The following is a 17,462-nucleotide window of genomic DNA, read 5'->3' on the forward strand; positions in this document are numbered from 1 at the left end:
AGTTTTGGAAGAGATTATGCACAGAGCATGGAATCAGCCCAGAAGGAATCTTGGAAGATTATGCAATAGAGGGAACGGATAGAAAGGATGCCTTTTTTTATCAAGCAGATGATGAGCATTACGTACCACGAGCTGTGTTATTAGATTTAGAGCCCAGGGTTATTCATACTATTATGAATTTTCCATATTCAAAGGTAGTACGCATCTGGAATATGTACATTTATAATTATGCATATATATGAATATGTATGTACATTTATGTTTATGCATATATATGAATGTGTATGTACATTTATGTTTATGCATATATATGAATATGTATGTACATTTATGTTTATGGATATATATGAATATGTATGTACATTTATGCATATATATGAATATGTATGTACATTTATGTTTATGCATATATATGAATATGTATGTACATTTATGTTTATGCATATATATGAATATGTATGTACATTTATGTTTATGCATATATATGAATATGTATATACATTTATGTTTATGCATATATATGAATATGTATGTACATTTATATGTTTATGCATATATATGAATATGTATGTACATTTATGTTTATGCATATATATGAATATGTATGTATATTTATGCATATATATGAATATGTATGTACATTTATGTTTATGCATATATATGAATATGTATGTACATTTATGTTTATGCATATATATGAATATGTATGTACATTTATGTTTATGTTCTGTTTTATGTATTTGAGTTAGAAGAATATGTTTTACAAAGAGATCAGTGGAACCTTATAGTAATGCAAAATTTTATGTGATAAATTCGTAAATTAAAAATAGAATGTGCATATTTATATTTATCAGTATATAATTTTACTTTTATGCATTGACAAAAACATTTCTTTCTTCTAAGTTTGGGATTTTTAATTGCAATTTATTTAAATAATACCATAAAGAAACAAATGTAACGCGTGCTTTGTAATATTCTAGTAATATTCTAATAATAATAGTGCGAGATAATAAATGTAATAAAACCTATATATTTTCTTTCATAGAATAAAATTTATATATTTTTATACATTTTATTTATAGTTGGATTTGAGTTTTGGAAGAGATTATGCACAGAGCATGGAATCAGCCCAGAAGGAATCTTGGAAGATTATGCAATAGAGGGAACGGATAGAAAGGATGCCTTTTTTTATCAAGCAGATGATGAGCATTACGTACCACGAGCTGTGTTATTAGATTTAGAGCCCAGGGTTATTCATACTATTATGAATTTTCCATATTCAAAGGTAGTACGCATCTGGAATATGTATGTACATTTATAATTATGCATATATATGAATATGTATGTACATTTATGTTTATGCATATATATGAATGTGTATGTACATTTATGTTTATGCATATATATGAATATGTATGTACATTTATGTTTATGGATATATATGAATATGTATGTACATTTATGCATATATATGAATATGTATGTACATTTATGTTTATGCATATATATGAATATGTATGTACATTTATGTTTATGCATATATATGAATATGTATGTACATTTATGTTTATGCATATATATGAATATGTGTGTACATTTATGTTTATGCATATATATGAATATGTATATACATTTATGTTTATGCATATATATGAATATGTATGTACATTTATATGTTTATGCATATATATGAATATGTATGTACATTTATGTTTATGCATATATATGAATATGTATGTACATTTATGATTATGCATATATATGAATATGTATGTACATTTATGTTTATGCATATATATGAATATGTATGTACCTTTATGTTTATGCATATATATGAATATGTATGTACATTTATGATTATGCATATATATGAATATGTATGTACATTTATGATTATGCATATATATGAATATGTATGTACATTTATGTTTATGCATATATATGAATATGTATGTACATTTATGCATATATATGAATATGTGTGTACATTTATGTTTATGCATATATATGAATATGTATGTACATTTATGTTTATGCATATATATGAATATGTATGTACATTTATGTTTATGCATATATATGAATATGTGTGTACATTTATGTTTATGCATATATATGAATATGTATGTACATTTATATGTTTATGCATATATATGAATATGTATGTACATTTATGTTTATGCATATATATGAATATGTATGTACATTTATGATTATGCATATATATGAATATGTATGTACATTTATGTTTATGCATATATATGAATATGTATGTACCTTTATGTTTATGCATATATATGAATATGTATGTACATTTATGATTATGCATATATATGAATATGTATGTACATTTATGATTATGCATATATATGAATATGTATGTACATTTATGTTTATGCATATATATGAATATGTATGTACATTTATGTTTATGCATATATATGAATATGTATGTACATTTATGCATATATATGAATATGTGTGTACATTTATGTTTATGCATATATATGAATATGTATGTACATTAATGTTTATGCATATATATGAATATGTATGTACATTTATGTTTATGCATATATATGAATATGTATGTACATTTATGATTATGCATATATATGAATATGTATGTACATTTATGATTATGCATATATATGAATATGTATGTACATTTATGTTTATGCATATATATGAATATGTATGTACATTTATGTTTATGCATATATATGAATATGTATGTACATTTATGCATATATATGAATATGTGTGTACATTTATGTTTATGCATATACATATATGAATATGTATGTACATTTATGTTTATGCATATATATGAATATGTATGTACATTTATGTTTATGCATATATATGAATATGTATGTACATTTATGTTTATGTTCTGTTTTATGTATTTGAGTTAGAAGAATATGTTTTACAAAGAGATCAGTGGAACCTTATAGTAATGCAAAATTTTATGTGATGAATTCGTAAATTAAAAATAGAATGTGCATATTTATATTTATCAGTATATAATTTTACTTTTATGCATTGACAAAAGCATTTCTTTCTTCTAAGTTTGGGATTTTTAATTGCAATTTATTTAAATAATACCATAAAGAAACAAATGTAACGCGTGCTTTGTAATATTCTAGTAATATTCTAATAATAATAGTGCGAGATAGTCTGTACAGACTGAAAGCATTTACTTTAAAAGGTCAAAAGAAAAAAACAATAACACTCATGATCAGCAGAAACAGTAAATCGCTGAAAGCATAACGTAAAGCACTCACTGAGCCATTTCCTCTGCTGAAAGCAGCCTATACAGTTGTGTATGGTTTTTTCGTATCAAGAAAATAAAGTGATTTATATTTGAATTGTTAGAACGTTAAAATGCCAAGCGAGGTGATAACTTGGCCAATGTGGCAATCAAAGTATTACATGTTATTTTGTCTCATATAATATAAATCCTTTTCATACGTTTTATAATTTTTTACAATAGATACAAATGCTACGATATTTCCAAACACTTGCAAATATGAAAATAACGAATATCTTTATCGTCCTTTTGTTACATTATGCTTCAATTTTACAAACTTAAAATTTCTCTTTTATTATAATTTGTAATAAAACCTATATATTTTCTTTCTTAGAATAAAATTTATATATTTTTATACATTTTATTTATAGTTGGATTTGAGTTTTGGAAGAGATTATGCACAGAGCATGGAATCAGCCCAGAAGGAATCTTGAAAGATTATGCAATAGAGGGAACGGATAGAAAGGATGTCTTTTTTTATCAAGCAGATGATGAGCATTACGTACCACGAGCTGTGTTATTAGATTTAGAGCCCAGGGTTATTCATACTATTATGAATTTTCCATATTCAAAGGTAGTACGCATCTGGAATATGTATGTACATTTATAATTATGCATATATATGAATATGTATGTACATTTATGTTTATGCATATATATGAATATGTATGTACATTTATGTTTATGCATATATATGAATATGTATGTACCTTTATGTTTATGCATATATATGAATATGTATGTACATTTATGTTTATGTTCTGTTTTATGTATTTGAGTTAGAAGAATATGTTTTACAAAGAGATCAGTGGAACCTTATAGTAATGCAAAATTTTATGTGATGAATTCGTAAATTAAAAATAGAATGTGCATATTTATATTTATCAGTATATAATTTTACTTTTATGCATTGACAAAAGCATTTCTTTCTTCTAAGTTTGGGATTTTTAATTGCAATTTATTTAAATAATACCATAAAGAAACAAATGTAACGCGTGCTTTGTAATATTCTAGTAATATTCTAATAATAATAGTGCGAGATAATAAATGTAATAAAACCTATATATTTTCTTTCATAGAATAAAATTTATATATTTTTATACATTTTATTTATAGTTGGATTTGAGTTTTGGAAGAGATTATGCACAGAGCATGGAATCAGCCCAGAAGGAATCTTGGAAGATTATGCAATAGAGGGAACGGATAGAAAGGATGCCTTTTTTTATCAAGCAGATGATGAGCATTACGTACCACGAGCTGTGTTATTAGATTTAGAGCCCAGGGTTATTCATACTATTATGAATTTTCCATATTCAAAGGTAGTACGCATCTGGAATATGTATGTACATTTATAATTATGCATATATATGAATATGTATGTACATTTATGTTTATGCATATATATGAATGTGTATGTACATTTATGTTTATGCATATATATGAATATGTATGTACATTTATGTTTATGGATATATATGAATATGTATGTACATTTATGCATATATATGAATATGTATGTACATTTATGTTTATGCATATATATGAATATGTATGTACATTTATGTTTATGCATATATATGAATATGTATGTACATTTATGTTTATGCATATATATGAATATGTGTGTACATTTATGTTTATGCATATATATGAATATGTATATACATTTATGTTTATGCATATATATGAATATGTATGTACATTTATATGTTTATGCATATATATGAATATGTATGTACATTTATGTTTATGCATATATATGAATATGTATGTACATTTATGATTATGCATATATATGAATATGTATGTACATTTATGTTTATGCATATATATGAATATGTATGTACCTTTATGTTTATGCATATATATGAATATGTATGTACATTTATGATTATGCATATATATGAATATGTATGTACATTTATGATTATGCATATATATGAATATGTATGTACATTTATGTTTATGCATATATATGAATATGTATGTACATTTATGCATATATATGAATATGTGTGTACATTTATGTTTATGCATATATATGAATATGTATGTACATTAATGTTTATGCATATATATGAATATGTATGTACATTTATGATTATGCATATATATGAATATGTATGTACATTTATGATTATGCATATATATGAATATGTATGTACATTTATGTTTATGCATATATATGAATATGTATGTACATTTATGTTTATGCATATATATGAATATGTATGTACATTTATGCATATATATGAATATGTATGTACATTTATGTTTATGCATATATATGAATATGTATGTACATTTATGCATATATATGAATATGTGTGTACATTTATGTTTATGCATATACATATATGAATATGTATGTACATTTATGTTTATGCATATATATGAATATGTATGTACATTTATGTTTATGCATATATATGAATGTGTATGTACATTTATGTTTATGCATATATATGAATATGTATGTACATTTATGTTTATGGATATATATGAATATGTATGTACATTTATGCATATATATGAATATGTATGTACATTTATGTTTATGCATATATATGAATATGTATGTACATTTATGTTTATGCATATATATGAATATGTATGTACATTTATGTTTATGCATATATATGAATATGTGTGTACATTTATGTTTATGCATATATATGAATATGTATATACATTTATGTTTATGCATATATATGAATATGTATGTACATTTATATGTTTATGCATATATATGAATATGTATGTACATTTATGTTTATGCATATATATGAATATGTATGTACATTTATGATTATGCATATATATGAATATGTATGTACATTTATGTTTATGCATATATATGAATATGTATGTACCTTTATGTTTATGCATATATATGAATATGTATGTACATTTATGATTATGCATATATATGAATATGTATGTACATTTATGATTATGCATATATATGAATATGTATGTACATTTATGTTTATGCATATATATGAATATGTATGTACATTAATGTTTATGCATATATATGAATATGTATGTACATTTATGTTTATGCATATATATGAATATGTATGTACATTTATGATTATGCATATATATGAATATGTATGTACATTTATGATTATGCATATATATGAATATGTATGTACATTTATGATTATGCATATATATGAATATGTATGTACATTTATGTTTATGCATATATATGAATATGTATGTACATTTATGCATATATATGAATATGTGTGTACATTTATGTTTATGCATATATATGAATATGTATGTACATTAATGTTTATGCATATATATGAATATGTATGTACATTTATGTTTATGCATATATATGAATATGTATGTACATTTATGATTATGCATATATATGAACATGTATGTACATTTATGATTATGCATATATATGAATATGTATGTACATTTATGTTTATGCATATATATGAATATGTATGTACATTTATGTTTATGCATATATATGAATATGTATGTACATTTATGCATATATATGAATATGTGTGTACATTTATGTTTATGCATATACATATATGAATATGTATGTGCATTTATGTTTATGCATATATATGAATATGTATGTACATTTATGTTTATGCATATATATGAATATGTATGTACATTTATGTTTATGTTCTGTTTTATGTATTTGAGTTAGAAGAATATGTTTTACAAAGAGATCAGTGGAACCTTATAGTAATGCAAAATTTTATGTGATGAATTCGTAAATTAAAAATAGAATGTGCATATTTATATTTATCAGTATATAATTTTACTTTTATGCATTGACAAAAGCATTTCTTTCTTCTAAGTTTGGGATTTTTAATTGCAATTTATTTAAATAATACCATAAAGAAACAAATGTAACGCGTGCTTTGTAATATTCTAGTAATATTCTAATAATAATAGTGCGAGATAGTCTGTACAGACTGAAAGCATTTACTTTAAAAGGTCAAAAGAAAAAAACAATAACACTCATGATCAGCAGAAACAGTAAATCGCTGAAAGCATAACGTAAAGCACTCACTGAGCCATTTCCTCTGCTGAAAGCAGCCTATACAGTTGTGTATGGTTTTTTCGTATCAAGAAAATAAAGTGATTTATATTTGAATTGTTAGAACGTTAAAATGCCAAGCGAGGTGATAACTTGGCCAATGTGGCAATCAAAGTATTACATGTTATTTTGTCTCATATAATATAAATCCTTTTCATACGTTTTATAATTTTTTACAATAGATACAAATGCTACGATATTTCCAAACACTTGCAAATATGAAAATAACGAATATCTTTATCGTCCTTTTGTTACATTATGCTTCAATTTTACAAACTTAAAATTTCTCTTTTATTATAATTTGTAATAAAACCTATATATTTTCTTTCTTAGAATAAAATTTATATATTTTTATACATTTTATTTATAGTTGGATTTGAGTTTTGGAAGAGATTATGCACAGAGCATGGAATCAGCCCAGAAGGAATCTTGAAAGATTATGCAATAGAGGGAACGGATAGAAAGGATGTCTTTTTTTATCAAGCAGATGATGAGCATTACGTACCACGAGCTGTGTTATTAGATTTAGAGCCCAGGGTTATTCATACTATTATGAATTTTCCATATTCAAAGGTAGTACGCATCTGGAATATGTATGTACATTTATAATTATGCATATATATGAATATGTATGTACATTTATGTTTATGCATATATATGAATATGTATGTACATTTATGTTTATGCATATATATGAATATGTATGTACCTTTATGTTTATGCATATATATGAATATGTATGTACATTTATGTTTATGTTCTGTTTTATGTATTTGAGTTAGAAGAATATGTTTTACAAAGAGATCAGTGGAACCTTATAGTAATGCAAAATTTTATGTGATGAATTCGTAAATTAAAAATAGAATGTGCATATTTATATTTATCAGTATATAATTTTACTTTTATGCATTGACAAAAGCATTTCTTTCTTCTAAGTTTGGGATTTTTAATTGCAATTTATTTAAATAATACCATAAAGAAACAAATGTAACGCGTGCTTTGTAATATTCTAGTAATATTCTAATAATAATAGTGCGAGATAATAAATGTAATAAAACCTATATATTTTCTTTCATAGAATAAAATTTATATATTTTTATACATTTTATTTATAGTTGGATTTGAGTTTTGGAAGAGATTATGCACAGAGCATGGAATCAGCCCAGAAGGAATCTTGGAAGATTATGCAATAGAGGGAACGGATAGAAAGGATGCCTTTTTTTATCAAGCAGATGATGAGCATTACGTACCACGAGCTGTGTTATTAGATTTAGAGCCCAGGATTATTCATACTATTATGAATTTTCCATATTCAAAGGTAGTACGCATCTGGAATATGTATGTACATTTATAATTATGCATATATATGAATATGTATGTACATTTATGTTTATGCATATATATGAATGTGTATGTACATTTATGTTTATGCATATATATGAATATGTATGTACATTTATGTTTATGGATATATATGAATATGTATGTACATTTATGCATATATATGAATATGTATGTACATTTATGTTTATGCATATATATGAATATGTATGTACATTTATGTTTATGCATATATATGAATATGTATGTACATTTATGTTTATGCATATATATGAATATGTGTGTACATTTATGTTTATGCATATATATGAATATGTATATACATTTATGTTTATGCATATATATGAATATGTATGTACATTTATATGTTTATGCATATATATGAATATGTATGTACATTTATGTTTATGCATATATATGAATATGTATGTACATTTATGATTATGCATATATATGAATATGTATGTACATTTATGTTTATGCATATATATGAATATGTATGTACCTTTATGTTTATGCATATATATGAATATGTATGTACATTTATGATTATGCATATATATGAATATGTATGTACATTTATGATTATGCATATATATGAATATGTATGTACATTTATGTTTATGCATATATATGAATATGTATGTACATTTATGCATATATATGAATATGTGTGTACATTTATGTTTATGCATATATATGAATATGTATGTACATTAATGTTTATGCATATATATGAATATGTATGTACATTTATGTTTATGCATATATATGAATATGTATGTACATTTATGATTATGCATATATATGAATATGTATGTACATTTATGATTATGCATATATATGAATATGTATGTACATTTATGTTTATGCATATATATGAATATGTATGTACATTTATGTTTATGCATATATATGAATATGTATGTACATTTATGCATATATATGAATATGTGTGTACATTTATGTTTATGCATATACATATATGAATATGTATGTACATTTATGTTTATGCATATATATGAATATGTATGTACATTTATGTTTATGCATATATATGAATATGTATGTACATTTATGTTTATGTTCTGTTTTATGTATTTGAGTTAGAAGAATATGTTTTACAAAGAGATCAGTGGAACCTTATAGTAATGCAAAATTTTATGTGATGAATTCGTAAATTAAAAATAGAATGTGCATATTTATATTTATCAGTATATAATTTTACTTTTATGCATTGACAAAAGCATTTCTTTCTTCTAAGTTTGGGATTTTTAATTGCAATTTATTTAAATAATACCATAAAGAAACAAATGTAACGCGTGCTTTGTAATATTCTAGTAATATTCTAATAATAATAGTGCGAGATAGTCTGTACAGACTGAAAGCATTTACTTTAAAAGGTCAAAAGAAAAAAACAATAACACTCATGATCAGCAGAAACAGTAAATCGCTGAAAGCATAACGTAAAGCACTCACTGAGCCATTTCCTCTGCTGAAAGCAGCCTATACAGTTGTGTATGGTTTTTTCGTATCAAGAAAATAAAGTGATTTATATTTGAATTGTTAGAACGTTAAAATGCCAAGCGAGGTGATAACTTGGCCAATGTGGCAATCAAAGTATTACATGTTATTTTGTCTCATATAATATAAATCCTTTTCATACGTTTTATAATTTTTTACAATAGATACAAATGCTACGATATTTCCAAACACTTGCAAATATGAAAATAACGAATATCTTTATCGTCCTTTTGTTACATTATGCTTCAATTTTACAAACTTAAAATTTCTCTTTTATTATAATTTGTAATAAAACCTATATATTTTCTTTCTTAGAATAAAATTTATATATTTTTATACATTTTATTTATAGTTGGATTTGAGTTTTGGAAGAGATTATGCACAGAGCATGGAATCAGCCCAGAAGGAATCTTGAAAGATTATGCAATAGAGGGAACGGATAGAAAGGATGTCTTTTTTTATCAAGCAGATGATGAGCATTACGTACCACGAGCTGTGTTATTAGATTTAGAGCCCAGGGTTATTCATACTATTATGAATTTTCCATATTCAAAGGTAGTACGCATCTGGAATATGTATGTACATTTATAATTATGCATATATATGAATATGTATGTACATTTATGTTTATGCATATATATGAATATGTATGTACATTTATGTTTATGCATATATATGAATATGTATGTACCTTTATGTTTATGCATATATATGAATATGTATGTACATTTATGTTTATGTTCTGTTTTATGTATTTGAGTTAGAAGAATATGTTTTACAAAGAGATCAGTGGAACCTTATAGTAATGCAAAATTTTATGTGATGAATTCGTAAATTAAAAATAGAATGTGCATATTTATATTTATCAGTATATAATTTTACTTTTATGCATTGACAAAAGCATTTCTTTCTTCTAAGTTTGGGATTTTTAATTGCAATTTATTTAAATAATACCATAAAGAAACAAATGTAACGCGTGCTTTGTAATATTCTAGTAATATTCTAATAATAATAGTGCGAGATAATAAATGTAATAAAACCTATATATTTTCTTTCATAGAATAAAATTTATATATTTTTATACATTTTATTTATAGTTGGATTTGAGTTTTGGAAGAGATTATGCACAGAGCATGGAATCAGCCCAGAAGGAATCTTGGAAGATTATGCAATAGAGGGAACGGATAGAAAGGATGCCTTTTTTTATCAAGCAGATGATGAGCATTACGTACCACGAGCTGTGTTATTAGATTTAGAGCCCAGGGTTATTCATACTATTATGAATTTTCCATATTCAAAGGTAGTACGCATCTGGAATATGTATGTACATTTATAATTATGCATATATATGAATATGTATGTACATTTATGTTTATGCATACTCGTATATATGAATATGTATGTACATTTATGTTTATGCATATATATGAATATGTATGTACCTTTATGTTTATGCATATATATGAATATGTATGTACATTTATGTTTACGTTCTGTTTTATGTATTTGAGTTAGAAGAATATGTTTTACAAAGAGATCAGTGGAACCTTATAGTAATGCAAAATTTTATGTGATAAATTCGTAAATTAAAAATAGAATGTGCATATTTATATTTATCAGTATATAATTTTACTTTTATGCATTGACAAAAACATTTCTTTCTTCTAAGTTTGGGATTTTTAATTGCAATTTATTTAAATAATACCATAAAGAAACAAATGTAACGCGTGCTTTGTAATATTCTAGTAATATTCTAATAATAATAGTGCGAGATAATAAATGTAATAAAACCTATATATTTTCTTTCATAGAATAAAATTTATATATTTTTATACATTTTATTTAATATTGCTAGTTAATATCGCGAAAACGTTAAAACACGTTAATATTGCTAGTTTCTGATATTGATATCTTGAATAAATTATGGAAAGGTAGTTGGATTCTAATTTGATAAATATCGATTGACAACGGGAAACTGTTAGCTGCATGCAATGCTTAACAGTGCTAACATTTCGTTTATTTGTTTTAGGAGAAGGTAGTGATTGAAAGAGAATTGTCAGTCTAACGTAACTTAGAATTAAAATTGGCGTGTTAAATAGTCTGGGTAATTATAAGTACTTACCTTGTGATAGACTGTGAACTTCAGGCAGTGGATCGTAATACGCTCGTTCGCCTTCTTGCCTTCTCTAGGACCTCGGTCGCGGGATGTTTGGCAAAATCAACGTATTCGAGTTTTGAAGCACAAGAGTTCTTTATTTAACTTTTACTTTATAATTCTATGCGCGACTAACAAATTGGGTATGTCTACGCAGTTGACGGCAAACGCGTGACTTTATACAGAGTATCGTAAGACTACAGAAATGATGTACTGTAGAGCTACGGTAGGATCTCGATAATGAGATGCCGTAGAGTTACGGTGAGATGCTAATGATGGTATGCCGCAGAGTTACGGTGAGACGTTAATGATGGTATGCCGCGATGAAGTTAAGAATTAAGGGTTTATATACCCAAATATACACCAAATATACATCAAATCTAGAAAAATCTGAGTGTCGTGTGCAATTCCCTTTTGGTGGGGATTTCTAAGAAAGACGTTTTCTTGGAATATGTCACAATAAATTGTACTAAGAGGTCATGATACGGTGACCCGCAGGAGCGAACGCTCTAGGTGTCAACTATCAATTTACGAGTTTTAGATAATCTGGACCAGATATCGAAGTTAGGCGGTGAGCTTGAGATGAGGAGCGACGATTCCAAGAAGTGTCTAATTTATTATTCTTTTGTGGTTTGAACGCTAGCATCCGATAACGCGAGGGAGATAACGGACGGAAGCGGCTTGTCACCTACGATCGGCACTTAATTACTTGCTGATTATGAGCTGATTTTAGAGAGGTCTGCGCATAGATACATATTAAAGTTTCTTGTAGTTCGCCAAATATTCATTTGTACGTTTATGGAATCATTTCTTATATAATTTATTTTATATTATTAATTAGAATTCTTAATGATTGATCATTTATAATAAAACTTGAGTTTAATGCAATAAGGTAAGATTAGGTTATTTCTAAATTATAGAATTATGATTCCATAACGTAATATCGGGACTTTCTTGTTCTCGTTTGACTTAATTCTGTAATAAAATATTCTCTTTAATTATATCCACTTGGGCCTTATTTATAAGTCTCTTCATTTAATAATTTACTCAATAAATCTTAATAATCTTGGGTTCGTTATCGAAATCATTTAATGACTGAAATAAGGCTTCGTAAATATAATTGCGGATGAAATCTTAAAATATTAAGTGTTTGAACACTTTTAGTAATTCATCGAATGCTTGTCGCAGGCTTGTCGTTACAATACATCGCAAGATAAGGATTTATGGAACCTTCCTCATAATAATTCTGTCAGTGATTAAAATACTTCTAAAACTCATTACTATAAGTCTTAAATTGTTAAGTAAAGTTCGACAAGTTATTATGTTTCTGATTCCATAAATAATATTATTATATTGTTTAATTAATATTGAATATTCATATATAGGTGGGTTAGTCATGATTAAAATATATTCTTATTGCTAAGGGTTAGTTTCATATAATAATAACTGGTTAGTTGAAGTATACGCTCAGGGGTCTCGGATGACATTTGATTGGTCGGATCGCTAGTTCCTGGTAGCGGCTAGTTAGAACTAGATAACTGGAGATATAATAGAATACCCTAGATTTGGTATGGTTAGTAATTAATAATATAAATGCTTGATTTTAGTCTAAACAATTATATGTAAAGAGGAAAATCATTAATTATTCTTATGGCACATCGAGCCCGAATTTCGCAAATAATTGGGTGCTCGTGATTGTTGTCGTTCCAAAAGGTTCTTCGGCCCTGATCGAGCTTCTCGCGATCTTCTGTCATTCGGGCAATAATGTCCGCTAGGGGCAGCTCCTCGCGCAAGGCCTGCTGTTTTTGCAACCTGACGGAGGACAACGAGCTGGCGTATGGGAAAATCCATGAATATAATGGAATTGTCACGCATTATTATTGCCTGGTAGGTTTTCTGCTTCGAAATAACCTTAAATGTGTTGAGATTTGAATTTGTCTTGTTTTTCTCTAACATTGTTAAATATAGAATTTAAAAGATATATCTAAAATGTGTCTGGATACAAAAAGATTATAGTATATCTACCAGAATTATATTATTAATATTCACACGCATTATGTGCATTCTTTTTAGCTCCTTTCTTCAAACATGGAACAGAGAGGAAACGACGATGAGGGTATTCTTGGATTTTTGATAGAAGACATACAAAAGGAGCTTCGCAGAGGAAAGAGATTGGTATATAATTTAAAAAAGATATTCTCCGTTAATTGTTCTTTAGTATTTTATAAATATTTTAATATCATATGTAACAAATAATTCTTAATGTTCTTAGGTATGTTCATATTGTAAAAAGGTTGGTGCTACTTTAAGTTGTTGTAATCTAAGGTGTAAGAGGATATTTCATTTTCCTTGTGGCTTGAAAGCAGGTTCATTACATCAATATTTTGGTGAATTTAGGTAAGGAAAAAATACCGTATCGCTATCTTTTACAGGATGTTATAATTGTAAAAATTATGGATAACCAAGCAATTTATTGTAATTGGAATGTTTCAGATCATATTGTATAAATCATAGACCAAAGCAAAAAATCGATGAACATATTTTAAAGCAGACTGGCCCATTAGATAATATATTATGTTATATCTGTTATGAGGCGGTAAATTCTAGTGACTTTGTGGAAACCTTATGGGCTCCCTGTTGTAAAAAGAATGCATTCTTTCATCGTAAATGTGTTCAGGTTATAATAGTATCTCGTGCATGAAAAGCTTGTGCTGATTAATTAATTTTAAATCACAATGACATTCCAATTTCTTAAATACAATATTACTATACTTATAAATATAACTATATATCCAAAACAATTTTTCGTTTCAGCAACTTGCTACAAGTGCAGGATATTTTTTCAAGTGTCCTCTTTGTAACAATAAGAAAGATTTTCGAAATGCTATGTTACAATATGGCATTTTCATCCCGAGTCAGTAAGTATAGAAATTTGACGATCTTTTTTAATTCTTCAGAATTCTTGTGTGAACATTAGTTGACTGTATAGAATTAAAAGTTACTTCTAGAATAAAATATTACGAATGCTATTAACATTGATAAGTCAAAGGTATGCATACTCGTACATAACAGAATAGAAACACATATTTTTCATGTAATTAGGGATGCATCATGGGAATTGGTACCAAATGCATTTGAAGAGCTTTTGTATAGATATGATCAGTGTGATGCAGTGAAATGTCTCTGTCCAAAGGGAAGGAAGCACGTAAGCAGTAACGCGTAAGTAATAGTAAAATATGTAAATAAAATAATAGTTGATTGTAGTAGTATTAAAATTTGATAAGCTGTTTATATGTAATATATCATTATGAAATCATTGTGAAATATTACAGTAAATGGGAATTGACATTATGTCAGACTTGTGGATCGCAAGGTATTCATATGGCATGTGGACATTTAAAATGGGCTAATCCTGTATGGGAATGCGCTGAATGTACTTCCATATTAAGTAAGCATTTTCTCAATTTGTAAAAAGAAATATTGCATGCTATAAATGCTATAAATGGTACTTATATAATTGTGTTCTTTTCCTTACAGATAACTCTAAAAATAATGAAGATGAATCAGACAATAGTTCTGATCAGTACGTAATATAAATTTACTTTTTAATTTTATAGATTATAAAAAATTCTTAAAAGATTTATCTTGAATTACTATAATTAAATAATTTACATTTTCATATAACAGTAATGTTTAATCCATACAATTTTTACTTTTCCATTTCTAGTCCAAGTAGAGATTCTGATTCTGATTCAGACTCGGACACTGATACAGATATATCTGTGGGAGGTGACTTTCCTGTGCCCTTTCCTGTGTATTCATCGCCCAGCGTTAGTTCTAGTTCATCTATGATATCCTTGGATTCTATCTCGGATATTAAATTACGTTCTGGACCACGATCTTTTAAATTGCAACAGCAGCTTTGAACAGAAAATGACTAAATGGTCAGATCATAATTATAATAATAATCATAGTGACAATATTTTTTCAAATTTTATGGGCTATATATCGATATTGTAGTCAAATATTTATTGGAATACTAAATTAACGATGAAAGATTGAAGTCCATAAAAGCATGTAAGCCAGGATCCAAAAAATTCAAGGAAAAGCACATGTTTTTTCTCTTCTAGAAAATATTTCTTCTTTGATTGTTATTACAATTAAAATTTTTTTGTAATGCAACAATTTTTCTAGATTTTTGAAAAAGCTATATAAATAATGGAAAAATCCTATTATCAAACGCGACACTTTTCTCTAAACTTTTTAATTTCACAAGATGATAGATGGCTCGAAACAATTTAGAATAACAATGACAATTTCATCGCATTTCCACGAAAAAGAGAGATAGGAGTAGCGCCACATTTACACACATATTCCACATATATCATGTTAATATACAATATACATAAATATATTATTCGAAACATTACTTCCAAGTGTGATGTGACGCAGGCCAAATCGTTAATTATTATGTCATAAGTAGTAGGATATCATAATGAAATGCATCACGCTTTGCGGATCTTTGTTACGTTTTTTCCAATAGCTTCTTTGTATAAATTTATGAATGCGCGGATGCGCATATAATTATTATTAAAAAAATGGAATGTGTAAATAATAAAGATACGTACTTACAATGGGCTTTTCATCTTTTGATTCAGTTCACAGCTTGCGCATGCCTGTCAATTAATTGATCATTATCAACGCTTTGCAAACGTCTGGAGCACAAATTTCTTAGAATTAACGATAAAAAAAAGTTACGTGTTTAATTTCTTAACATATAAGTAGGTATACTATGCCGATTCTAACCCAGGTCCTCCGAGGGGAGTGCGGGGCGCGGGGGGTTCTCCGGGGCGAGGGGTATGACGTCACGCGGTGGAGGGGATGTTTCGACAAAGGAGGGGGAGTTTTATTATATGAGTGTAATATTTGTAGATGGATATCTTTACGACTTTTTTTTTTATGAGGGATCCTAGACATTTTCCCAAAAAGGTATAGAATGTAACGTCCCGTCATTTTCGCGAAACCATATTTTTGCGCGC

At 26.5% G+C, this 17,462-nt stretch overlaps 1 protein-coding gene across 1 annotated transcript; it reads left to right on the top strand.

Moving 5' to 3' along the window:
* Positions 1-14,187: 14,187 nt before the first annotated feature.
* Positions 14,188-16,349, top strand: LOC145947650 (E3 ubiquitin-protein ligase PHF7-like). Its single transcript, XM_083057436.1, has 9 exons — positions 14,188-14,310; positions 14,497-14,598; positions 14,696-14,820; positions 14,917-15,100; positions 15,238-15,341; positions 15,526-15,642; positions 15,756-15,871; positions 15,961-16,006; positions 16,151-16,349. The coding sequence occupies exons 1-9, from the start codon at positions 14,188-14,190 to the stop codon at positions 16,347-16,349; spliced, it is 1,116 nt and encodes a 371-aa protein (XP_082913562.1).
* Positions 16,350-17,462: the final 1,113 nt, after the last annotated feature.

This window comes from Prenolepis imparis, unplaced genomic scaffold, assembly GCF_030444845.1.
Source record: "Prenolepis imparis isolate NDT839.2.m4 unplaced genomic scaffold, iyPreImpa1.0 SCAF_113, whole genome shotgun sequence".
NCBI lineage: Eukaryota > Metazoa > Arthropoda > Insecta > Hymenoptera > Formicidae > Prenolepis > Prenolepis imparis.